General features: G+C 35.4%; 1 protein-coding gene across 1 annotated transcript in view; it reads left to right on the forward strand.

Moving 5' to 3' along the window:
- Positions 1-26436, forward strand: part of grb2b (growth factor receptor-bound protein 2b) — a 78632-nt gene that overhangs the window by 45741 nt on the left and 6455 nt on the right. Inside the window, exons 3-4 of the mRNA XM_022664959.2 lie at positions 15146-15243; positions 24874-24996. Of these exons, the coding sequence (XP_022520680.1) occupies positions 15146-15243; positions 24874-24996 (221 nt within the window). The remainder of the gene's footprint in view (positions 1-15145; positions 15244-24873; positions 24997-26436) is intronic.

Below are 26436 nucleotides of genomic sequence, written 5' to 3' on the forward strand. Positions count from 1 at the left end.
CCAGTTTGAAGAGCCACTAAACCTTAAACCATTTTTATTCCATTAATAGCTGAAATGTGTTCTTTTTAAGTAATAAAACATTCTTACCAACTTCAGTCCTGCTTAAAGTTTTTATGAACGTTCCCTTACCTTTAAAAGGAGCTTTTACTGTGGTAATTTTCACTTCTGCAGTGCCCTCTCTTGTGCTTCAACTGTGTGCTATAGGCATGTATGATCACAATATGTAGATCAATCAATCAATGCTGATGTCCAACTATCTGTCTAACTAACTGAAGCTCAGCCAATCAGCTCTCCCTCTTGCCTCTAAACCCATACATCACCCAGTGCCCCTCCCAAACTATAGTTCTGCAAATTTGAATAGACTGGCATGTGCTGCACATCATTGTCTACAGGAGTGATGAGTGGTTCTGACGGTACGTGTCCACTGGCACTTTTTTTCACGACATGTCACCGTGCAGGATCTCTCGGGTAGGCAATCATAAGGTCAAGATTTTACATTTTTAATCAACCTCAATGCAATCTATAGTTCTATAAATCCATATTCTGTCATTTTCAGCTTCTCTTCTGTGGTTAAATGTGGTGGCTCTTCAGTTTGTGTGAGGCTCGTATGGATGTGGCATTGAAGCCTGCTCTTTCCCGATTGGCTAGATGCAGTCAGCAGACGAATTTATTCAAGTAAACTTGAGCTCTGCAGAACTTTATTGCTGGAGGGTGGAGCTGTGTTCAACGCAACTCAGCATGCACCACTGCATGCGGTGGCTCTCTCCATTAAATTGAATAGGATGCATCAATGCTTAAGTGCCAGTGGACACGTACCGTGAGCAGTGAATGAGCACACACGACCAAGACTTCCAGAGAGAGTCAGAGTGATGCTGATAGCGTAGAAGTGGAAGTTATTATAGCTCTCCTCCAAGCATGTTTAGCTGGTTAAATAAGTTGAATTAACAGCAGGTTTGAAAAGAAAAGTATGGCTTTATTAATGTGACTCAAAAGAACCACATGCTGCTAGCCTCAAGGCCCAATCCCATTTTACCCCTTGGCCCTACCACTTACCCCTACCCCTTCTTAAAGAATTGGGACATCCCTTCATGCATCAGGAGCGCTAACGTTTAGTGACCTAGCTGCTGCTGGTTAACTAGTTAACTTTAGGGCATATTTTATTGTATGTCTTAAGAAAGGGGGCAGGTGGTGCAGAAATTAATCATTATTGTTCATTCCTTAATTCCTCTGTGATGGAGAGCTGAAATTAACTTTATTTAGCTAACATTTTTATTATTTTATTTTTCCGTTCCACCTTAAATGCTGCAGCCTCTGCCATCTGTTAGACCATTTAAGATGGAACGGGACAGTTAGCTAGCTAATCAATAAACGTCTATTTTCTGGTCTATAAGGCGCACCGGATTATAAGGCACATTATGCGACACTAGTAAGGAACAGGGGTGTCTTGCCACGTTTTTCTTTCAATCCAAGTTAAGGAAAGAAAACTGTAATTCTTAAAATAAAAAAACGTCAAACAAGCGCTAGATGTTATTCTACACAGATTTCTCTCTTTAATTAGCTAAAATTCTTATTATTTTATTTTTCCGTTCCACCTTAAATGATGCAGCCTCTGCCATCTGTTAGACCATTTAAGGTGGAACGGGACAGTTAGCTAGCTAGCTACTAAAACAAACTATTAGCGACCTTTTTTTAATGCTTGTTATGAAGAATTCAGCTATAAAATATTGCAACTACACAAACTATAGTAATATAGTGCTATTTGTCACATTTGGTTTTTTTTTGTTTTGTTTTTTTGGTCGCATGTTCTGCCATCTTACCAGTGTGCATCTGAAAAATCTCTGTATGAAGGTCTAACAAGCCCTATCTCTTCCCCTAACCAACCCCTCCAGCCTAACAAGAATCGGAACACCTCTACCCCAAGGCGTGCACACTCAAAACAGAGGGGTAGGGTTTATTGGTAGGGCAAATGGGTGAAATGGCGTTGGGCCCAACTTTGAGAACACTAGAAGAATCCTGTAATGGGGAGCCAGTCCAAGCTGATAACCCACCTCTCATCAATTCAGTCTTGTAGTTTCTCTGCTATGCAGCACTGAATGTGCATTTCATTTAGAAAAGCTATGGACTTTCCTGTCTCTCAAACATATAGCTGTTCTCAGTCCAGTTATACCTGTCTGTCATGCTTTTTGTGCCTCAAGTTAAACACCTGATTTAAGTGAAAAGACAGAGTAATTTATTAACTTAGCTCAAAGCTAAAAACAGACAAGAGGCTCCCAATAGCCACAGGAGTGTGAGATATCTGAGCTCGCACTGTTGGTTTGTGTGCTGGGATGTTAAAATGTTTGCTGTTAAATGAACAGATTTTGAGTTAGGGCTGCACAATATATCGTTTAAGCATAGTCATTGCAATGTACGTCATTTTTCTAAAATCTTGCCTCCCTATTTTGAATTGTAGTTTTGTAGTTTTTTAATTGTCTTCTTGGGCAAAATGGAGCAAAATTACAAAAACTTGCGCGTTTTATTTATTTATTTTCTGCAAAAAAAAATTACATTTCGATGCGTTTCTAGCTTTTCCAAATCACAGTGATTAATTTTTTTTAGTTACCATTTGTTTTGCCTGCCGTTTTTACAGAACTTGATCTTCTCGTTTCGTCTTAAGGCCAGGGGGTTGAGGCAGATGGTCCTGTGTAGGGGGGAGGCGCTGTTCTAAGACTGCTGTAGTTCATAAGCTCTGTGTTGATTAAAGAAGAAATGCAAGATCTACAGTGATTCAGTAGACTCTGTAATCTGTTCTGTAATGCATTTCAGGATTCTAATCCCTCATGCTGTCTTGCAAGGAAAAGAGAGCCTTTTCTTTTCCTTTTCTTTTAGTTTGATGTCATGTCAGTCTATTGAGATTTCTCTCACGTTTAAAGCAGACTGTTTGCAGAATACGCCATTCAGAGAATTGAAAAATATTTACCACATTTTTCGCACTATAAGGATTATAAGGCACACTATCAATATACGTCTATTTTCTGGTCTATAAGGCACACCAGATTATAAAGCAGGTTATGCAACACTAGTAAGGAACAGGGGTGTCGCCATGTTTTTACTTCTAACTCAGTAGGTCTTGGGGCTGGGTGGTGAGACCTGTAAAGCTAACCTAAGTTATTCTACACATATTTCTCTTCTAAAAAAAAAATAAGTAATCCTTTGATTTAAGTAATCCAGGGTGTTATTAGCTTGTTTTTGACATAGTTAATGCGCAGACTACAGGCCGAAATTACTCACCTCTAAAGGAAGAAAAAACCACCACTTAGCATGGTTAGCGGCTAATGCTAATGCTGCTCCAGCAGTCCATGCCAGGGTTAGCAGCAGGCTACAGGCCGATTATACTCACCTGTGAACGGTAAAAGAGCTTAGTGCTATTAGTGGTTAAAGCAAATGCTGCTCCAACAGTGCTTGCCAGGCTTAGCAGCAGGCTACAGGCCGATTATACTCACCTGTGAACGGCAAAAGAGCTAGTGCTTAGTGCAGTTAGCAGGTAATGCTAATACTGCCGGACAACTTTACTGAAACTCCTGTATAACACTAATTCAGTGGAGTGGCCTTACTGCTTCTTAATACCTGATTGGTAGAATTTATACATAAAACGCACTGAATTATAAGGCGCACTGTCAATTTTTGGGAAAATTAAAGTATTTAAAGTGCATCTTATAGTGTTGCCTATTTTTTTACTTACTTTTGTTCCTGGAGGAGATCTCTCCAGGCCAGATGTGCTCAATAACTGCACACACACGCCTTGTTTACTCTGAGTGTGTGCTTACGTGTAACTGGCCGATGTTCTAACTAATCTCAGCATCTTCGCTCGTGTGTGTGTGTGTGTGTGTTTTTGTGTGTTTGTGTGTGTGTGAGAGAGATAAGCACACGTGGGAACACGCTGTTTGGTTTACAGTGTTTGAACGTGTATACAGTGCTCTCTGTTCCCTGTAGAGTCGGTTCTCTCCAGTCAGTCAGGAGGTAGAGAGAGGCTGGTACTAACATGCACACTCGCAGCATTGTGAAGGCCACGCTTCCAGTGAAAGTAGGCCTTGTTTAGTGAGCCTGGCTGTGTGTGTTATGGTGCGGAGCTGTGCTGAGGCAGCCCTTTTGTTGAGTCATGTTTTGGAGTGTTGATACTGTAGTGTGAAGTAAGAAGTGCTTAAACATTTTCACACAACTGCTTAGGCAAGTCATTATAATCTGTTATTGATTTATTATACAACATATGCCCTCAGTATAGGGCATTACTGTGAAAGAAGCAGTAAGTTGATTTAAGACTGTTTATCAGTGTTTTTATGTTATTTATTTAAATTTATGATATTTAAAATATCGAAATGTCTTATTACAATTCCTGTTAGGGCTGCAACTAATGATTATTTTGCTAGTTGACTAATCTGAAGATAATTTTTTTGATTAGTCAATTAGTCAAAAAGCATAAAGTCGAACAACTAAGAATTAAAACCAGTTGAATGTCCAGATAATGTATAAAAATGGCAAATTTGATATTGTTTTATATTTTGAGCCCTTTCTGAGACACAGACCCATTGCGTTTCTCTCTGCAGCAATTTGTGTAATACAGTACCGTTACGAATTGATGATTAGTTAACAATGAAATTTATTGTCAATAAATTTAAATAATCAACATTGTCAATTATATCGACTAATCATTGCAGCCCTAATTCCAGTGTCTCGATATTCTTAGAATAAAATGTTAATTGCAATGAAAAGTTCAATACTTGCAATACTGTATTTGAAATATGAAGTCTGAAGCACTGCCACTATGATTAGAAGAACACTGGTTTGAATCCCGGCCATGCAGCTTGCCATCAGCTGTTGTAGCCCCGAGAGAGCACAACTGGCCTTGCACTCTCTGGGTGGGTAGATGGCGCTCTTTCCCCTTATCACTCCTAGGGTTCGAAAAGAGGTGGAGTCTGACTTCACATGTATCGGAGGAGGAATGTGCTAGTCTTCACCCTCCTTGCGTTGTGGCATCACCTGTGATGAGGGATATATATACTAATTTGGGAGAAAAATGGGAGAAAAGTAGAAGAAACTTCTACAGATTTCTCCTTCTTCACAAACTGTCTCTTTTACAGCCGAAAGATTCAAGCTGAGGAATTGAACAGTGCTCAGAGTCATGAAGCGCTAGTGTGCAATGTGCTTTATCGTTTTTACATTGTGAAAGGTACATTTATGTTTAACTTGTATAATAGCATTATTTTCCTCTTTCTGTCTTCCTTATTACTCTCTCCCTCTTGTTGCATGTCATGTATCCATTTCAAATTTAAAGTTCTCTAGAATTTTATGACCTTTCACAAACTTATAGTAGCCAAAAATGGTAGATTTTGGTTTAGTTTTTATGTGTATTTCTAGACAGCTGTGGGAAAAGTGCTTGTCTGGTCAGCTGATCAGAGAAAATAACAGATCAGGTCATGGGCAGAGCGAGCACTTGAGCTGTTAACCACATGCTAACATTAGATATTGGTGCTGGTGTACATACCCACGGACACTGCTTAAAACAGAAACACTGGCTAGCCAAGTGGCTTTTTTTCTTCTGTAAGAGATGTAAATACCACAGAATTTTTTTAATTTTTTAAATAAAGATCTGTAGCACAAACACCAGCTCTTAAAAAATCATGTTGAAGCCAAATCCTCGTACATTTTTACTCCTATTAGTGAAGAGGGGTTTTACATTCAGGTGCATGAAATATTTGGCAACCAAAAATATTCAGCTGAAACTGGCATAATTTAAAATAAACACAGTTTACATAAAGGAGCTACAACTAGTGATTATTTTGGTAGTCGACTAATCTGTTTTTTTGTTTGTTTTTTCGATTAATCGATTATTCAACGATTGTACCTGCCAATTCCTCCATCTCTAAATATGATAGAAACAGCTGAACATGAGATTTAAAAGGAATTTAAATCTCTATATGTTGTTTGAACGTGGTGGAAAGTACTGATATTTAGTGTGATGATGAGTGTAAACTGTGTGAGTGAGCCATTTACCCATCTCCCATTGTGCTTTTGTCCCCAGCACTTTGTGTGATACGATACTGTTACAAGTTAATGATTAGTCGACAAATTTAAATAATCAACATTGTCGAATATATCGATTAATCGTTGCAGCCCTAGCTTACATGCAAGAAAAAAATACATTTGGGCTATTTAATGTATTCAGTGGTAAAAAAAAAAAAAAAAAAAAAAAAAACAGCAAATTAATGAAAACCAGCCAAATATGTCTGCACAATTTGGGCATTATATTTAATTGCAGTTGCTTTTAATTCATTAAACTCTAAACCTGTATTAGTTGTTAACATATCAATCAAATATAATTATAAACTTTCCACATAATCCACATATATAAATATTCTTAGGGTTCTCATATTAAATGCAGTTGTCAGTTTTATTTTTTTATTTTAAGCAACAACAAAAATCACGATTTTAATTAAAAACAGATAATTGTACAGCCCTGCAGACAAATTTGTGTTTATTTTGTTTAGTTTTGGTCCAAAATATTAATTTCAATGCATCACTAGTTTTAAGTCAATTTAATTAGGAAACTGTGTCTTTTTAGATTTAAAAAAAAAAAAAAATATTATTATTTTAAGGCAATTTTTTGGAAAAACCTCAAAAGATGAAAATATTCAGGAGATTCACCTCATGTTGTATTTGATCATATATCTATACCCTCTCTACATTGATTAATCGATGGCATATTGCAGGGTTTCTGATGGTACTCTGGTACACTCATTATAAGCTGAAGGCGTGTGGTTAATGTCTGGGTAAAGGGGGAAAGTGTGTGTTTTATATCTGAGATGGGTGACAGAAGGTGGAGGCTCATTATCAGCAGTGGAGCATGTGGCCTACAGGCGGAAGCAGCTTTCTCCAGTCGATTAATTCACACTCGTATAATCCTGTCTTGATTTAAAGCAATCCCCAGTAGATTGCACTGATGTGTAAAGAAGTCTTTTCATTCTTTACAGTAGAATTACAGTGGCATTTGAAGCAAATGCAGAGTGCTGTACAATTAACTAAACTAAAACTACAGCACTCAACAGTGTTTAACATTTTTACTGAAAAAAAATAGAAATACACCAAAATTATTTATTGTGTCAAAAACAAACAAAATTAAACCAGTTTACCAGTTTTCATTTATTGTGCTATAATTTCTACCACTGAATGGTAAATCAAATAGCCTTAATCAGTGCTGGGCTGTATACTGGTTCATTTAATACCTAAATATACTAATACTGCAGCTTAAAGGATCATTTTAATGCACACACAAGAGAAATAAGGAAAATGTGCCTGTTTTTAATACTGTAATGGCTTTAAAGGCTTAAACTTCTTAAAATGTGTAGTTTTATAAAGGAAGCCGTGTTAAAGTTGTATCTCTTTTTAAGGTCTATTCTATACATCCCTCAGCTGTTTTTTCTGATAATGAAGTCAGATTTCTTCATATATTGTGTAATTTTATGTGACAAAGTAAATCCAAAGACTTAATTTAAAGCCTCAGTGTTTTTTATATATATATATATATATATATATATATATATATATATATATATATATATATATATATATATATATATTCCTAATAGTACAGTACTTCACAGGCCTAAATTAAAGCCCTGTCATGCAAAAAATATATATATATTATATAATTATAAGAATACCGTGATATACTGTGAAACAGTCAGAATACATTTTGGTCATACCGCCCAGCACTAACCTCAATAGATTTTTATTTATGTTTTTCAACTAAGAAAATGCACACAAAACTACAATTCAAATTTTTATCACTGAACATTTTTGATGTAACAAACCGACCACGGCTTTAAAAATAGTGGAAACACCTTCTCATTCAACATTTTTCTTTATTTTTTCCTTTAATTTATCTTCTACATTGTCGATTAATACTAAAGACATGAAAAGGAATAAATATAAAATTAACTGAGATGGCTGATTGGTATTGCAAAAATACCATAAAATATTGTGTTTTTTTTTGTTTGTTTGTTTTCTTCCATATGGGCTATAGGGTACAACTTTTTGTGCTTTTTGTAGCATACGGGCAAATCACACTGTTCTTATTTACCATTATATATCTACTAGAGACAGATTATATCTGTCCAGTATCATTTATTTTACTTTAATCCTGGATATATGGAGTGCATTATTAGTATCGTGACATGTTGAATCATTGACTTTGACAGTTACTATCTGAGAAAATTGAGAAACTCAATGAGGGATGTTACATGTTATATTTTGTATGTATATGTTGATTGTAGTCACAAAACAGATGCATGTTTTTAAACCATATTGTGTATATTTATATCTGGTTGTGGGCGTAGATGCTGAATGTATGCAAGCATGAGAATGAGAAGTGAGTAAAGCTCTTTTTCCCCTCTCTGTCTCATCAGTTTTCCTTCTCTCTCTACTTCATAAATCATGCATAAAACATGCAGCCCAGTCACACGTTTATGCAAGTATTTTTGGACCTGAATATCTTGTGTTTTGCCTCCAGCTGTTTCGCTAAGTTATGAAGAGAGATTATGAAGAGAAATTTTGCTTTTTTGTGGTAATAAACTAAATTAGTGGAGCAAATTTGATGCCAAGTTATTGCTGCAGAAAAATGTTGTCCCAAGCATTTTAAATCGTTTTCCAAGGACTGTAGTCTCTCCTGTTTCTCTAAATACTTTATTATCCATTTCCTGTTCTTTAATGCTTAGAACCTCACAAGAGATTAAAGCACCACAGAGCAGCTATTATTATTATTATTATTATTATTATTATTATTATTATTATTATTATTATTATTATTATTATTATTATTTGGATGGTGGGTCATTATTATTCTCAGCACTGCAGTGATTAGCATGGTGGTGGTGTATGAGGTGTTAGTGTGTGTTGTGCTGATACAGTGAGTTTATCAGATACAGCAGTGTTGCTGGAGTGGGAATGTCTGAATATAGAAGCTGCTAGAGACTGCTAGAGAAATTGAGTTTCTTTGATTCTTTGACCAAATTAAAAACCTCTGGAATATAATCAAGAGGAAGATGGATCACAAGCCATCAAACCAAGCTGAACTGCTTGAATTAGTTATCCAAAAGCAGTGTGTAAGACTGGTGGAGGAGAACATGATGCCAAGATGCATGAAACTTTGATTAAAACCAGGGTTATTCCACCAAATATTGATTTCTGAACTCTTTCTGAACTTTCTGAATATGAACTTGTTTTTTGGGGGGGTTTTTTTGCATTATTTGAGGTCTGAAAGTTTTGCATCTTTTTTTTTTTTGTTTCAGCCATTTCTCATTTTCTGCAAATAAATGCTCTAAATGACAATATTTGTATTTGAAATTTGGGAGAAATGTTATCCGTAGTAGAATAAAATAGAGTAATACAACAATCTTCATTTTACTCAAACATATATCTATAAATAGCAAAATCAGAAATTCTCGAATTTCCGGAATTTATATATAAAATTTATGACTCTCTTGGGAAGAGTCTCACATCATCTCTCATTTTATTAAAGCAATTGAAGCGGGGGCGGGGATTTAATCATGTTTCCTGTATTCTGATGGGTGTCAAGTCATTTTGAAACCATGCTATTGTGAAGGTACTTTACACCATCCTCTTTGACCAGAATATGAAACGTCATTTAAATATAAATCCTTTTTTATTTTTTGGGCTTTTGTCCTACTTTCATGGAGACTGTCATAATACTCAGTGCTGACTCTAATGTGGTTTTGGTGCCAGATTTTGTAAAAAAAAAAAAAAAAAAAAAAAAAAAAAAAAAAGTTAAACCATTAAACCTAAGTTAGAAGCGATTGGTAGAGCACTTTTTAAATTCTTATTGAATTTATTGTAGAACGTGTTTAACCTAAAGCAGCAGTGCCTAAGTTTTTTTTTTTTTTTTTTTTTTTTTTAATTAGAACTCCGTAGTATTCCTGAGTGGGGATTGGACCAGAAATATTCTAATTATTGGTATCAGTGTCCTGGCACAAGCATCCTTGCAATATTCAATAAATTCATTCTAAAAAACAGAGTGGTCTGGTAGGTTTGTTGGATGTAATTGTTCTGAATATTTTTGCCAATTCTCCATGAATTAACAAAATATTGTACTTTTTAACCTGCATTAAAAGTACTCTTTCCCATGCTCTGTGCAATAACACATCACATTCTCACCAGTGAGGTGAGGTATCACAGAAATGTGCGGACTGTTGCTTTTTTATCTCAACCAGATTGAGGTCTCTACCACTTGCTAGAGGTTTATTAGGCTTTAATAGTATAACTTTTCAGTTTACATATGCAAGTCACTTTATATAGAATCAGTGAGTTCCTTGGTCTTTATGATGCTGTTTGTTCACTAGTGTTCTCTAACAAACCACTGAGGCCTTCACAGAACAGGTGTTTTTATATTTATACTGAGACTAAAATTACACACAGATGTACTCTTATTAACTGAATTCTTCACATTTTTACGAGTCACACTTTTTTTAGATTTTTATTTGATTAAAATTTTAAAACCATGCATCCATTTGTTCTATTTCACAGTTATGTGCTACTCTGTGTTGTCTATCACTTAAAATCTCAATATAATACATTTAAAAGTCTCCTTATGCTAAAATCTACTTTCGACTGCAGGGAGGAGGGGGGGGGCTTCTAATTCAGTGAAAAAAAGCAGGGCTAAATAGAAACACCGGAAAACTTTTATTACAAAAAAACGGCTCACATGGCCTTCATTCATACTAGAGACCACAAAGAGACATTTTAAAATTACTGAAAAAAAACAGTGGAATGAGACCTTTAATTTTGTGGGGCTGTAAAGTTCAGGAGGTTTGAATACTTTTGCAAGCCACTATAAAATAACATTCTGTTGCTGTTGTTTTTTGTTCTAGGTCAGGGTGTTAAAGGGTTAAATAAGTTAATAATATAGCTTTAATTCTCCAGTAGTAAGTAATGGTGTAGTTCATATCAGAATCGCCACATTCTCATTTTGTTTTTTAGTACAGCAGGGTGCGGCCGTCCTCATTAGCCAGGCTTCAGTGAAGCGATCAGACCATTTCTCTGTATCTGTCCCCCGAGTTTCCCCCCCTCATCACTGCTCGTTTTCTCTGCCAATAATTGGCGCACATCTGCAGCTTTCACTCCTGATTGGACGCAGCGAGTGGATAGTTTCAATCTAATTGCTTTCTTTCGGCCTCCACTCTGTTGTGCAGAAAACTACAGAGAGATGTTTACGCTTCATTACGCTTTAAACAGACTCTGGGGGGATGCCTCCTTAACAGCTGTATACCTAACCGATCGATATTCTCTCCAGATTCAGACACCAGGCTCTTCCTCTCTCTGAGTTGGTCTGTAAGCCCCTCCCAGCAGAAGTGCTGAAAGTAGCCCTGTGAGAGTTCTCCCACTCAGCTCAGGCTTTACACCCACACTACAACATTCACTATGAATATACCGGATTGTCTGCATGTCTGAGCTTTATTTAGAGTGTAAAATGGGGCTTTAATGCTGTAGGTTTTCACACTAGCCACGCTCTAGCCCATGGTAGGTCCGTTTGTTTGATTAAAGCAGCAGGCCATAAAATTTTATGTTTTAACCCTTTTAAACTTGAATTATGTTCCAGTGATGATAAAAAAAAAAAATCAATGCAGTTTTATGTCTGTAATGCACTCAAAAACTATATTTAGTAAATAAATAAATACAGTAATACATAGAAAATAAGTAAAAATCCAATTATTATTTGTTTTTTTATGTGCATTGCAGTGGAATCATTTGCACAACATTATTATTTTTATTCTAGTTCATCATCATAGCTGGCTGTAGATAAGCCTGTAACAGTAATGAAAAAATAGTTACTAGTTCATACTAAACTATATTTAGTAAATAAATAAATATATTAGTACATAGAAAATAAGTAAAAATGAAGTTATCATTTGTATTTTTGTGTGCATTGCAGTGGAATCATTTGCACAACATTTATTATTTTTATTCTAGTTAATTTTTATATAACAGTTTTTGTTAAACGGTAAAAACATGAGGAAAAGTTTACTCAGTCTCACTGAGATGCTGTTTGATTGGCTGATAAATGTCTATTTTGATGGACAGACAACAGATCTCAATCTTGTGCAAGAATACTCAAAAAAAGAGGAAAACACAGTGTCCATTGCAATGGACACATGGTCTAAAAGGGTTATATCAGTCGTGAAAATCAGTAGGAAATCAGGAGGAAAAATATAATGAAAAATAGAATCAGTGGGCTTCTGCTTCCATACCAGCTACACCACATGCTAGTGCATCTCATAAAATTAAAATATAATTGAAAAGATACTTTAACTCTTTTGTTAAGTTCAAAATGTTAAACTCACGTAGATGTATTAAACACAGAATGATCTATTTAAAGTGTTTATTTCTTTTATTTTTGTTGTTTATGGCTTACAGCCAATGAAAACCCATAAATCAATGTCTTAGAAAATTTCAATATTATATAAGACCAGTTGGTACTTTTGGCTGGCATTGTGGGCACTGTGCAAAATCCTGCTGGAAAATGAAATCCTCATCTCTATAAAAGTTGTCAGTAGCAGAGGGAAGCATGAAGTGCTGTAAGATTTTGTGAGAAAACAAAACTGCACTGACTTTAGACTTGATGATAAAACACAGTGGATCAACACCAGCAGATGACAGACATGTCTCTCCAAACCATCACTGATTGGTGGAAACTTCACACTAGATCTCAAGCAGTTTGGACTGTGTGTCTCTCCACTCTTCCTCCAGACTCTGCTCCCTTGATTTACAAATGAAATGTAAAATTTACTGATGATCGGTGATGGTTTGGAGAGACATGTCAACTTGTATGGAGATGCGGATTTCATTTTCCAGCAGGACAGCCTCTCTCTCTCTCTCTCTGTCTATTTGTCATTCCCCCTCTTTCTGTCTCTCACTCTCACTTTCTGTCTCTCTCAGGTGTATTTCTTTGGCTGTCTTTCGTTCTTGCTTTCTCTCACTCTTGTGCTTTCTCTCTCTCTCTCTCCCTCTCTCTCTCTCGCTTTCAGTAAAAAAATGTATAGATGTATAGTTAATTTCCTTTGTGCATCTCTTATTTATACTACATTTAAAAATGTTAAAATAAACATATTTTCTCTCCAAAAAAAATCTAGTTCTGCAGCTGCTGTTGTTCCAAAGAACCTGATAGCAGCTGCATGTAAATTAATCTTTCTGAAATGCCTTTTAAATTCACTGGAATTAGCCCAGAACTGTAGTGATGAGGTAATAGCTAGTGTTGTGGTAATAGATTGAGTGCTGTATTCAAATTACTGAATTGTTCATGACTATAAATAGGCCGGATTCAAACACTGTGGCTTCGGCTTTTCTTTTTTTCTTTGCCGGGACTCATTTACATGTTTGGTGTTCATTAGCGGAGGAGGGCTGCTGCTGGAACTGTGGAACACATGAGTCACAGAAACTCACTGCCTGTCAGAGAGACGAGACATCTGCCACACTGCGTCTCAGCGCATCAGTGTATCACCACACACAGGCCGATACACATGCTCGAACTGCACCAGCGCTAAATGTGTGCTAAATACTGAGTATAGATCTTATCAGTGCTGGCATGGTAACCCTTGCATGCGTGTGGATACAGCTGGTTGATGCGCTTTAGTGCTTAGTATATGCTATTCAGAATCTTTCAGCTCATGCAAAAACTGACTAGCGTACAGTGAGAGGCTGTAGATAAGCCGGACACTGCAACGTAAAAATAGTTACTAGTTCATAAGGGATCAGTTATAACTGTAATCTCACTGATGTGCCAAATACTGCCACATTAACCTCTCCTGGCAAACATGGAAATGTGTTACACAGGGTTCGTACAGTCATGAAAACCTGGAAAAGTCATTAAATTTAAAAATAAGCTGGATAAGCTTTGGAAAATAAACATAAAAACCCAGAAAGTTTTGGAAACGTCATGGAAATTTGGTCTACAAATCGTTGTATTTGCGTTTATCGACGGACAAAATCTATTTTGAGCTAAAAAAAATACATTAGCTCAGGATCTGACACACTTTTTATTATCAGATTTATTTCAGGACTACTATAATCAATTTGTATTATAGTTTTAGTTTAGTTTTTGTTTTTTGCTATTATTGTTTATTATTTTAAAAATCTTAGTCATGAAATTTTGCCTTGAAGGCATGGGAATGTATTGGTTAAAAAGTATATGAACCCTGGTTATAATACAAGACTATAATATACTATAATATTTATTATAGCTGCTTTGTTGTTGTGCTAACAGCTACTTAATGAATGGACAGATGCAACGATGCACTCTCTAGAGGGATATCTGGTTAGTGGGACTGAAAGCACTTTTCTGTGCTGTAAGCCTCACTCAGAGTATATGATATGATCTAGTAGCCGGATCAGCTTAATAAAATAAATATTGGCTAAGTATCGAATTTAAATTTTAAGTATGCACCAATGTTTGTACTTGTACTTACTTACAATGTGGGCATTCTAGGCTGATACACTTGTTACACTTATTACACTTATATATATCTGCCAATGTTACACACCCTGGTATAACTTTATAACTTTAAAACCAATAACAAATAAAAATAATGTTGTATAATTTAATTCATTTAATTCATAAAGTAGAACCAACAGTGTTTGCTACTTGTATTAGTGTAGCAGCTATCGTTTTTTAAATATTGGCTATATTTAAGAAAAAAATAATAATTTTCAGCTGATGCAAGTCCAAAATCATCATGCATCTAGAGTTAATTTTAAGTAAGAGTTGCTCACTATGTTACAAACACAAATTACATATTTTCTTTATAATTTCACTAAATATCAGAACATTTTTCATTTTCATGTCTTTTGGGCATTTAAAGAGCATTTAAATCACAAATTCAACTAGAAACAAGAGCTATCAATTAATCGGAAAAACTGTGCAGATCTTAAGTGTACATACCGCATACACTTTTATTTTATTGATTTTTTTCAAATATAATTCAGTATAGATAAAAATGAGCTATTTATACAGATGATGTGTTTTGCAAAATGTGCAATTTAATGCTAGAAAGATAACAATTCAGTCTCAATATTCTCCTCTCTTTTTCCATTTTATCTGCAGGTATTAAATGAAGAATGTGACCAGAACTGGTATAAAGCAGAGCTGAACGGAAAAGACGGTTTCATCCCTAAGAACTACATAGAAATGAAAGCACATCCGTAAGTACCACCCCTGCTGCTGCTGCTGCTTCCCTTCTTTCAGTGCTGTCCAGCTGCATACGTCCTCACGTCACTCCCGGGAGCTGAGCCAGAACGGTCTGGTGTCCCCGGGTTTGCGTTGAGTAAGACCACGCACGTCTTCATTGTGATTTAATCTTCTAATCTATGCGGACAGCCAACAGGCTGCAGTGGCTCTGGATTGCAGTAATGCAGAGCATCAGCTGTGAGCGGCTGTAATCACACTGCAGATCCCTGCAGAGGCTGAGCTACAGCTAAATAACAGCACAGACTCTATACATACACTATACAGGAGAAATCGTGGTTAGAGCTGTGTGATATGGTTAAAAATACTGTGTATTTTAGTACTGTACTTTCATTTTAAATATGGTTCAGTTCATTTTTAATCAAAATGGAGTAATGATGTTCTCTACAATTAAATGTACAGTTAGGTCAGTGATGTTTATGCACTGATGATATCCCCAATTTGCTTTTAAAAATAAAATATCGATGCAATAGGAAAACTGTTATCCTGATTAGAGCCTGATTAAATTCTCTGCCCACACCTTTCTTTCTCACCACTTTCCTCGGGCCGGGTCGGGCTCAAGAAAATAGTCTATATTTTATATATTATATATATTTTATAGTTTTATAGTGCAGTGCAGTACATAGCCTTATTACTGAATTATTTTTATTTTTTGTGTGTGTGTTTTTGCACATAGACTATAAGCTCATTATAAAAAAAAAGTTTAGAATTATCTTTCTATTCTTAACCATATTAAAAAAGTTGATCAGACATCATTCTTATAGCCTAATTTACAGATGTTTAGACCTGTGGATCATTGTTTTAATCTTTCGGAGATCTGTTCTTAATAAATTATTTGTATTAAATAATAGGTCTATGCTTCTTCAGTGTTGTAATGTCAATGAACAGGTTCCTCTCATTCAAACAACCTTTTTTTAAAGCTCAGTTTTAGCACTCTACTTACTCAAAACATTCCTCTGGCTCAAAAGGAGAGTGTATGGGGGGGTCGGGTCGCGCTCGGGCAGGACGTGCACAATAGGGCTGCACGATATATCGTTTAAGCATAGTTATCGCGATGTCCGCATGCGCAATAGTCACATCGCACAACGGGTGATGTCACTCAAGGCAATTAAATTAAACGCGTCATGTTGCAGTGCTCTTATTTACCTTATAAAAAAACATTTAAATGCCCGATTACTGTTGTTTTGCTGTTTTCCTCGGGTTTTGAGAGCTCGGCGCTGACTCTGCTCTTGATTGGTCTGGACGCGAGACGTCCAGGAAGTCCTGGAGATGTCATGGGCCTTGCATTGTTTAATATCGCAATATATATAGTCGAAAAAGGACATTTGAAATGTAAAAATTTTCCAATATCATGCATCCTCTAATCCTGATACAATAATAATCATGATCATATTGCCCACCTATAGCTATGGCTATATTCTGTACATTTACTCTACCTTATGGCAGTAACACCTCACAGTTAGGGCAAAGGCTTTGGTCAAGGTTTAGATCTTAATGTAAAATAGTTTAGCAACTAAATTCCAGTGTATTTATTATTTAGCTTGACCCCAACACTTGAGTTCGTGGTTCTACTTTAGAGCTTAGTTACGTAAAAACACGTCATTAGTGGTTTCAGACATTTCACACTGTGTATACTTTAGGTCCAGTTGATCCAGTTTTGGTTTCACACTGCAGTTTATCAAGTTCATTAAATAACCTCGACACATCCGCTGCATCATCGGTTACGTGGGCAAAGTCTGTCTATACTTAAAATTGTCTGATTCATAGGAAAAGGTGTGACAAATTCAGCCTCGCTGCCACTATCAGACTTCCTTTCAGTGCCTCTATTGCCTGCAGCAGAATGAGCACCAAAGATTAGCCTGAAATAAGGGTTAATCTACAGTTACAGTAGATACTAGGGGTGTCACGATTCTCTAAATCCTTGATTCGATTTTATTTCCGATTTTAGGGTCACGATTCGATTCGATTTTCTTTTTTTTTTTTTCTTTTTTTTTTTCTTTTTTTTTTTTTTTTACAGCAGAGAGGCCTATGCCAGGTTTAGATTAGTCTATGGTCCTTCATTGGTTTGATTCATCAAATTTACAATATCTTATTTCAAAAGGTGGGCTTGATATAAGTGATGCAAAGTGATACAAGTGATCTGTAATACACCACATTAGGCACTAATGGTCAAATTTAAATAATTTAATTAAGATATAAATGTAATGCCATCTAGTGGGTTTTTTTTGGAAGCAGCAGTGTGCACTATTAAAACAGCAATGTGCAACATAACAAAATAAATAATAAAAAAATACAGGAACAGTCATGTACAAAATAATAGAACAATTATACCCTTAACAAACTGAACTCTATCCTACTATAACAGATAAACATGAAAAATAAGACTCGGTCCATGAGAATGACAAGTTTTTTTCTTTAATAAAGATATATTATTAACTTTATGTGACAGAAAGATGCTCCTTAAGGTACCAAAATTATTAACATATTTGAGGATAGACAAAACAACTGTTATTTTTATATTTTCAAGTTTTTCTTTAAGAAGATGAGAATGTCCACATTCTCTGGAGAACAGGCTGCTCTTTGAGCAGTCACAATGTCCGCGGCGTCGGCTACAGTGTGCTGCGCCATTTGCGTAGCGCGCGCGTGCTTGCGTAGCTTAGAGGGAGGGATCGTCGATCCTCTTTTTGACTTAGATGCTCCAGACCATGACATAATTTAGATCGATTTCGATTAAATATCGAAATCGTGACACCCCTAGTAGATAATATAGTTAAATTTGTTTTTTAAATTTTGTGCGTTTTGCCTTTTTCCAATGATTTTGTTTTTCCTTTCTTCTCCTTTTTTCTTCTTCTTGTTTAATATACGCCATACTTGTTTGGATGGAAAACCACCAAGTGTTATGTCTGCTGTTTAGTGCCTGTCATATGCTCGTCACTGTGGCCAAAAAACACGGCAGACTTCCTCATTTAATGCACTTGATCAGCTCATGACTTCAGTGGCAGTGGAAAGTCCAGTTAGACACCAGTGATTTAGTGGCGTTTTTACTTGTAGCTTACAGATTAAATTTAAAATTAAAAGTTAATGTTCGTTCTGTTAAACTGTGGTTTGAATCTGAAGCTGAAATGTGGCTAACTGAACCACAGATTATTATTTTGGTTGCAAACTGTTATAGCATCTGTAGTACGTGTCGTATTTGAAGTAATTGAACACTTTAATGAAGAATTACCTTTTTTTTCTCTCAGTGTTTTTCAGTCAACATGACCCCATTTTAAACTCTGTGACACTGGAGCTGAGAAGGCTCTGCAAGATCATGTTGCGCTCTGTTGAGTCATTTTAGTAGTTCAGTTAGTGGAGCATTTGCTCCTTGCAGGTTACATCGACTGTTATTGCGTTTGTGTGACCTGCCGTTTATTTATTTGGCATTTTCTCTTTTTAACTTTTTGGGGGCATTTAGTACAAGTATACAAATGACCTAGATCTAGAAGTCTGTCAACTGAGTAGACCGTCTTTGAGTGCCTTATAGAGGCATGCCGAGTAGTCCGTGATCTCTCACCAAGAGGTACACTACCCAAAAATAACCTCCGAGAGCTTTTTTAGAAGGCAGAAGGAGGCTAATTAAGTGATCTCTCACTAAGAGACAGCCTGTAACTGCTTTAGTTTAGATTTTTTTTCTTCGATTTTTTTATTTATTTTATTTATTTTGTCTTTTTATTTATCTAATTTTCTGTTTTACCTTTTAGTCTTTTTATTTATTTTATTAATTTCATCATTTTTGTTTGTTTTATTACTGTTTTTATTTTCGGCCTTTTACCTTTTTAGTTCATTAATTGTGTCCCTTTATCTTTTTATACTTTTTTAACTTCATTTTATTTTAGTTCCATCACCTTTTTTATAATTTAGCTTTTATTTTGGTCTTCTATTTTTTAAATTGTGTTTATATTATATTATTCTAATTATTTATCTCTTTTTTTATTGCTTTACATTTCACCCTCTCTGCATTTCCTTTTATTCTGCATTATTTTATTTCTTCTTGATGAAATCTTTGCTTGTGTTTTATAATTTAAACTTATTTTTTATTGTCTTTTTATTTATCTAATTTTCTGTCTTACCTTTTAGTCTTTTTATTTATTTTATTTTATTTATTTTCTGCTGCCCCACGATTGTGGAATCAGCTCCCCAGTAATATTCGTGCTGCAGACAGCCTAAACTCTTTTAAATCTTTAATTAAAACTCATCTTTTTAGGAGAGCTTTTTACCTGCATACTTTATTTTATTTTTTATTTTATTTTCGGTTTTTTAAATTGTCTCTTTTTTTTATGTATAAATACTTGCACTGTTACGTGTAAGTGCTTGCATGCTTGTTTTTATTCACTATGCTTTTTGTTTTTGGCTGTGTTGTTAAGCGCTTTGAGTTTTCAGGAAAGGCGCTATATAAATAAAATATTATTATTATTATTATTATTATTATTAATTTCATCCTTTTTGTTTGTTGTATTACTGGTTTTACTTTCAGCCTTTTACCTTTTTAATTCATTTATTTTGTCCTTTTAGTTTTTTATACTTTTTAACTTTATTTTAGTTCCATCATTTACCTTTTTATAATTTTGCTTTTATTTTAGTCCTCTATTTCTTTTATTGTGTTTATATTATATTATTCTAATTATTTATCTCTTTTTTTACTGCTTTACATTTCACCCTCTCTGCTTATCCTTTTATTCTGTATTATTTTATTTCTTCTTGATGAAATCTTATACTGTTTGCTTGTTTTTTATAATTTAAACTTATTTTTTATTGTCTTTTTATTTATCTGTTTTCTGTTTGTTTTATTACTGGTTTTACTTTTACCTTTTAATTTAATTTATTTTGTCCTTTTATTTTTTTATATTCCTTTCTTTAAACTTTATTTTAGTTCCATCATTTACCTTTTTTAGATTTTTTTTCTAAAAAAAAAAAAAGTTTTTATCCTTTTATTCTGCATTATTTTATTTCTTCTTGATGAAATCTTATATTGTTTGCTTATTTTTATAATTTAAACGTGTTTTTCAGTCCTTTTAATTTTGTAATTAAAATGCTCGGCTGCATTGAAGATGAGGGTTACTCTCAATGTATTACCGAGTGGAAGTAAAGGTTGGTTGATTGATTCATTGATTGATTGATTAATTATAGAGGTGCACTACCCAAAAGTAGACACCGAGCTTTTTTTATAAAGCAGCAGGTGATCAATTAAGAAACTGCTGTGTTGCAGTGAACAGGCTCTCACCAAGAGGTACACTACCCACCCAAAAGTAGCATCTAAGGGCCTTTTATAAGAAATCAAAGGAAGCAATTAAGAGGTGCTACTTGTCTTATGTGCTGTATGTGAAAATTCTTTGTTTTGATACACAAGAAATTGCATCATTTCCCAGAACTTCAGCAGAATTTTCCAGAGTGGTTTTGTCATTTGAATGCTAATCAGTTATTTGTGTGTTTTTGCATAACGGGCGACTTTTGTGGCACATCTGGGCCTTGTTGGGTGTCTTTGCAGGGTTAGAGTGGTCCAAAGAGACATGGGAGGCATCTCTTATCAGGCCCATGGATGTAAATGTGTGTAGCCATACAGGGATGTGGTTGTTGTGGGTGACCTGATGGCCATTTCCTCTTCATGTTCTATTTGTGTCTCTGCTGTAGATATGAGAGAAAGATCAGCAACCAAAAAAAAAAAAAATAGAATACACAAGTAGTAACACACAAACAGATGTACTGTCCATCTTTTAATAAGAACATTGAGCAAACATGACATAGACAGTGCCGGCTAGGAAGCTCCAAGTTGAGCTAATTCGCCATCAGCAGCCGGAGTCTGAGAGAGCACAATTGGCCCTGTTCTCTTTAGGCGATGTTGGTCAGCACAGGCTTGCATGCCGGTTTGCAATGCGCTGTACGTTATTAAACTCATGAGAGCTGAAAAATGGAGACACATTGAAAAATTAGCTACTGCATCTACCTCATCTTTTTTAATTTGATACATATATATTGCTGCCCTAAAAGGTAGTAATTCTCATTTGTGAAAGTTTGGTTTAATGTCACTTTGAAATAAAGTTGGAAAAAAGTAAGCAATGATATTATTTTGTCATGTTTCGAAGAATAACTGAAAACATACTTAAATGTGGTATATCATGATATATATTTGTGATATGATTTTTCCCATATCGCCCAGCACTACTCCCAGTGTTGGGAGCATTGCTTTTGATAGGGGGAGGACTAAGCACTGGGTGGATAAGTGAGGAGAAAAAGGGATACAGTTTGAGAAAATAAATGATGGAAAATACAGTGCATGCTAGAAAAAGTAAGTGAACCCTCGAATCTAAAGACTTTTTAGATGCCTTCAACTGGTCATGTCCACCAGTAGCTGGAAATAAGAGTTGGCCAGCTTTAAGGAGCAATCTTGCATAATTCCTCCCTGCAAATGTGTTTCAGTACAGCAATATTTCTGAAATATATTTGTGTGAACAGTAGAGGTGTGCCATATCCTATCGCACTCAATAAAGTCACCAACATATTCGAATATCATGCCATATCACTCACCTGTAACTTTCACTTTTTTTTTTTTAAATACAGTTTTTAGCAAAAGAAAAATTCACACTGTTCTCATTTCCCATTATATTGTCTATCTACTAGATACATGATTAATTTTACTTTAATTCTGGATATATGGAGATATTTTGAGTGTATTATTAGTATCATGACATTCTGGATCATTGACTTTTGTTACAAATCTTATCAAATTCTTGTATTTTTTAATATCTCAGTTACGGGTGTATCATATATCTCATGCAGTAATAATATTTAATTTTAATTTTGTTTCAATATTGTATTCTTGAAATAATTTTTATAGTTAAATAATATCCCCAAGAGTGTTATCACGAAAATAACATTAAATATCATGATATAATTTTAGGGCCATATCGCCCACCCCTTATGAGCAGCCCTCTTTACGTCACACACACACACGTCACAATCGCAGCGGGATTAAGGTCAGGACTCAAGAGTTTTCTGTTCCAAAACACAAATCTTAATTTTTCAGCAGATCTTTAGTTAATTTACTTTATGCCAGTGCCTTTGTCTTTTTGCAGCACCCAAAATATCTTCAGCCTCAGATCATGAACTGTTTGTGTCTTTGAGAAATTGAGAAATTAGGACATTGTTTTTGCAATAAGCTCTTACAGAAATCCAGACCATTTAAAAGCATTGTCATTGTTTTTCTCTCAACCTCTCTCACAAGATAACACCTCACAACTTTTACAGTTGCAGGTGTTGCCAAGCCCTCATTCTCTGAGGTAACTTCAGTTCATGTGTGGTGTTTGCAGATGTCCTGACTTTCAGTGATTGATGTGCAAATTTGAGAAAGGGTCAAGTGAAGTTCTTGGTTCTCGTTCTGATTGGTTAATGTTTATCTGAGAAGATATAACATCTTATATAATGGCCCTCTGCTCTTTCATGCAGATGTTATTTGCTCAACAGTTCCTCTCTCTCTCTCTCTCTCTCTCTTATTTCTGTCTCTCTCTTTCTCTTTAAATCAGACGGAGAGCTGAAGTGTCCTCAGGTTATCCTGAGCCCCTCAGTACAGTTCAGCATTAATGCTGAGAACATTATGCTTCTCTCTCTTCATTATTCATCTAACCTCATGCAGCCCAGTCAGATTGTCAGATTTGACAGCGTATTATTTATTAACATTACTCTGCTCTCATCTCCCTAATTCATTTTCTCTATTAATGTTTTTCATCCTCTTCGTTTCTGGACCTTTCTGTGTACTCTCTCTGCAGATGTTCTCTCCTCTTTCGGATCTTTATCTCTCTCTCGGGGTCACCCATTTATCTGTAAACCTCAGTTTACCTCTAATCTCAAAATAACATCATGAGGTTGTGCTCTGAATCTCATAGCAGAGAATACACAACTGAAACTCTGCCTCCGGCCTGTTCTCACCAATCAGCTCATTCTCCGTGATCTGTCTGCTGTACTGAGAAATTGGTGTATTAGAGTCAACATAGAGAAATAAATAGGATATTTTTAGGTTAGGATATTTAGGATATTTTTTCAGGGTTCGTACAGTAATGAAAAACCTGGAAAAGTCATGGAATTTGAACATAGCAATTTCCAGGCTTGGATAAGTTTTAGAAAAATAAAAATACCAAGAAGGTTTTGGGAAAGTCATGGAAATTAGGTCTTCAAATCTTTGTGTTTTGGTTAATCGATGGAGAAAATCTATTTTGAGCTAACATACGTCAGCAAAAGTCATGAAAATGTATTGGTTAAAAAATGTAGATTTTGCACTGATAAACTGACGCTCTGACGCGCTAAAGAGCAATGCTTCACGTGAAGTTTCGGTTTCGTCTTCTCCAGCATCACTGCAGATGACGAAATACCATCTTGTCAACCATGCAACATCGTGCTAACGATGAAACACATCCTCATCGACTGTCCTGCCAATAACCATACAAGAAAATCTTACTATCAATTAAAGAATATAAAAGACTTTGGGGGAAAGTTTTTATCGCATCTTAACTTCAAGATTTCTTTAATTTAATACACATGTAGTAAAAAAATTCTCTTATGGTGCTAGAACCTTTGAGCAACTTTGCTCTGTCTGCATATATAAAACCTAGTTTATGCCAAAAATAGCCAAATATGTGCTGAAGTGGGAATAAAACAACCCCAACAACCAACCAACCATCTCCAGCATCGCTGAGAATTGGTAATTCAATATTTTTCTGTTTGTATATATACATTTTTATATAGACTGTTTTGTTTTTTCTTGGAATATTTCTGTGGCTTTTTTTATTACTGTTCATATCGACCTTGGAATTATATCTCATCACCCAATAAATACTGTGATCTAAAGAGTCTAGCTCTATGTCCCTGATTTCTTTGTTTTTAACCCACATTCGGCCATTTCACATTGTCACAGATCTGATATGTACTAGTGCATCTCAGAAAATTTAAATATGTCAGAAAAATGGTGCTGGTGTTGATCCACTATGTTATTAGCAAGTCTAAAGTCAGTGCAGTTTTGTTTTCCCACAAAATCTTACAGCACTTCATGCTTCCCTCTGCTACTGACAACTTTATGGAGATGCAGATTTCATTTTCCAGCAGGACTTGGCACACTGCCCACACTGCCAAAAGTACCAATTGGTCTTACTTAAGTATATGATATTCTAATTTTCTAAGACACTGATTTTTGGGTTTTCGTTGGCTGTAAGCCAAAATCATCAACAATAAAATAAATGAATGTTTAAAATATGATCAATCTGTATGATGAGTTTTAAAATTTAAATTGAATTACTGAAATAAAGTAACTTTTTAATTATATATATATATATATATATATTTTTTTTTTTAGATGCACTAGTATATGCAGATGTCGGTAGCACATATAGAAGTGTCGTCACAAAATTGGAATTAAAAATATCAGATTTTAGTAGTTTTGTCATTCTTAGCACCTTGTTGTGCACTTTTTGGTGTGAGTATTTGTGCTTTTTTTCTTTTCTCAGCAGTGCTAACACTCTAATAGCCGTTTGTGCTAATCGTACTGTTTGTGTTTTGGCGTTCAGGTGGTTTTTCGGGAGGATTCCTCGAGCCAGAGCGGAGGAACTACTGAACAAACAGAGGCACGACGGAGCTTTCCTTATTAGAGAGAGCGAGAGCGCACCCGGAGACTTCTCCCTGTCCGTCAAGTGAGTGACCACATCCTTATTTCTCATTCACTCTCTCACTTTTAACATTCATATTTTCATTATTTTATTAGTCTTTTATTAGTTTTTTTTTTCTCTTTTCTGCTTCTGATTTAATCTCTTTCATCTCGGGTCACATGCTGTTGGCTTGTGGTGGCCTGGGAGGTAATGTAAAGTTAGACTCATGATTAGCATCTGAAGAGTAATAACAGATTTTATCACAATATTACTGCAGAGCATTTCATGAGAGTTCTCATCATCAGTTACAGTCATGTGACCATTTACTTGCAGGCACCTGCCACCTGTTTTTCTGTACCTCACTGATAAAGCAATGGCAATGGAGAATTAAAAGAATAAACATTTGCTTTGGACAATCAGATGTCGAGAAGATCTAATGTTCTCTCCACTGAACCATTTGGAGAAATCTAAATGTCTGGTTGAGAAGATAGAAGTCCGCATCAAGAAAAAATACAGCATTAATTAAGCAATAATACACGAGAGGAAGTGCGATGCAAGCAGGAATGCGGTCGTAGATCAGCACAATAGAGCTGCACCAATTAGTCGATATTATCGACAATGTCAAATATTTTAAATTGTTGACTGCAAATTTCATTGGCGACTAATTGACTAATTATTATTTGTAACAGTACTGCATTACATTAAAGTGCTGAGGACAGAAGCGCAATGGGAGACGGGTAAATGGCTCCCTCACTGAGTTTACACTGAACTTAATCTGTCTCCAAAAGTGCCAAAACACATCAGATTACATATTTACTGACTAAATAATTCTTTGCAGTTTATATGCAGCACTAAGTATACTTAGACTAGTTTTGTGGGAGATTTTTGTTGTTCCATTACTTATTTTATGTTATATTACACAAATTCATGGTACTAAAACTCTTATTTATACTTAATAAAAACCTTATTATTTTGTTGGAGTAGTACATTCTTGAAATACATTTTTTAAATATAAAGTGTTTTGTCATATCGCCAAAAAAACCCTGAAATATTTTTATTATTTTTTAGGGCCATGTTGCCCACCTCTAATAGGTAGTACTTCTTAAACCAGTTCCGTTCTGGCTTATAAGAACCGTGGTGCTTTTCAGTGAACCTGCCTTGCGTTTCCACCAGTTTTAGTGGAACCGACAAAACGCCACATCATATGTCACCAACAGAGGGCGCTGCAAATCGACAGTGCTCTTGTACCAACAGACACGCCCACAGATGTCGTCACGGTTCGCACTGAGGAACCCAGTATTCTTTGGTTCCCTCTGTGAAGGAACATTCCTGGTTCCGGTACCTACTTTGGTTGGTGGAAACGTGGCAAACCGGTTCAAAATTAGGTTCACAAACCAGAATGATGCCAGTTTCACATTGGTGGAAAAGTGCTGGAGTCCCATCATTCTAGTGAACACAGTTCCATTGCTCCACAGCTCAATACTG

This window comes from Astyanax mexicanus, chromosome 19, assembly GCF_023375975.1.
Source record: "Astyanax mexicanus isolate ESR-SI-001 chromosome 19, AstMex3_surface, whole genome shotgun sequence".
Classification (NCBI taxonomy): domain Eukaryota; kingdom Metazoa; phylum Chordata; class Actinopteri; order Characiformes; family Acestrorhamphidae; genus Astyanax; species Astyanax mexicanus.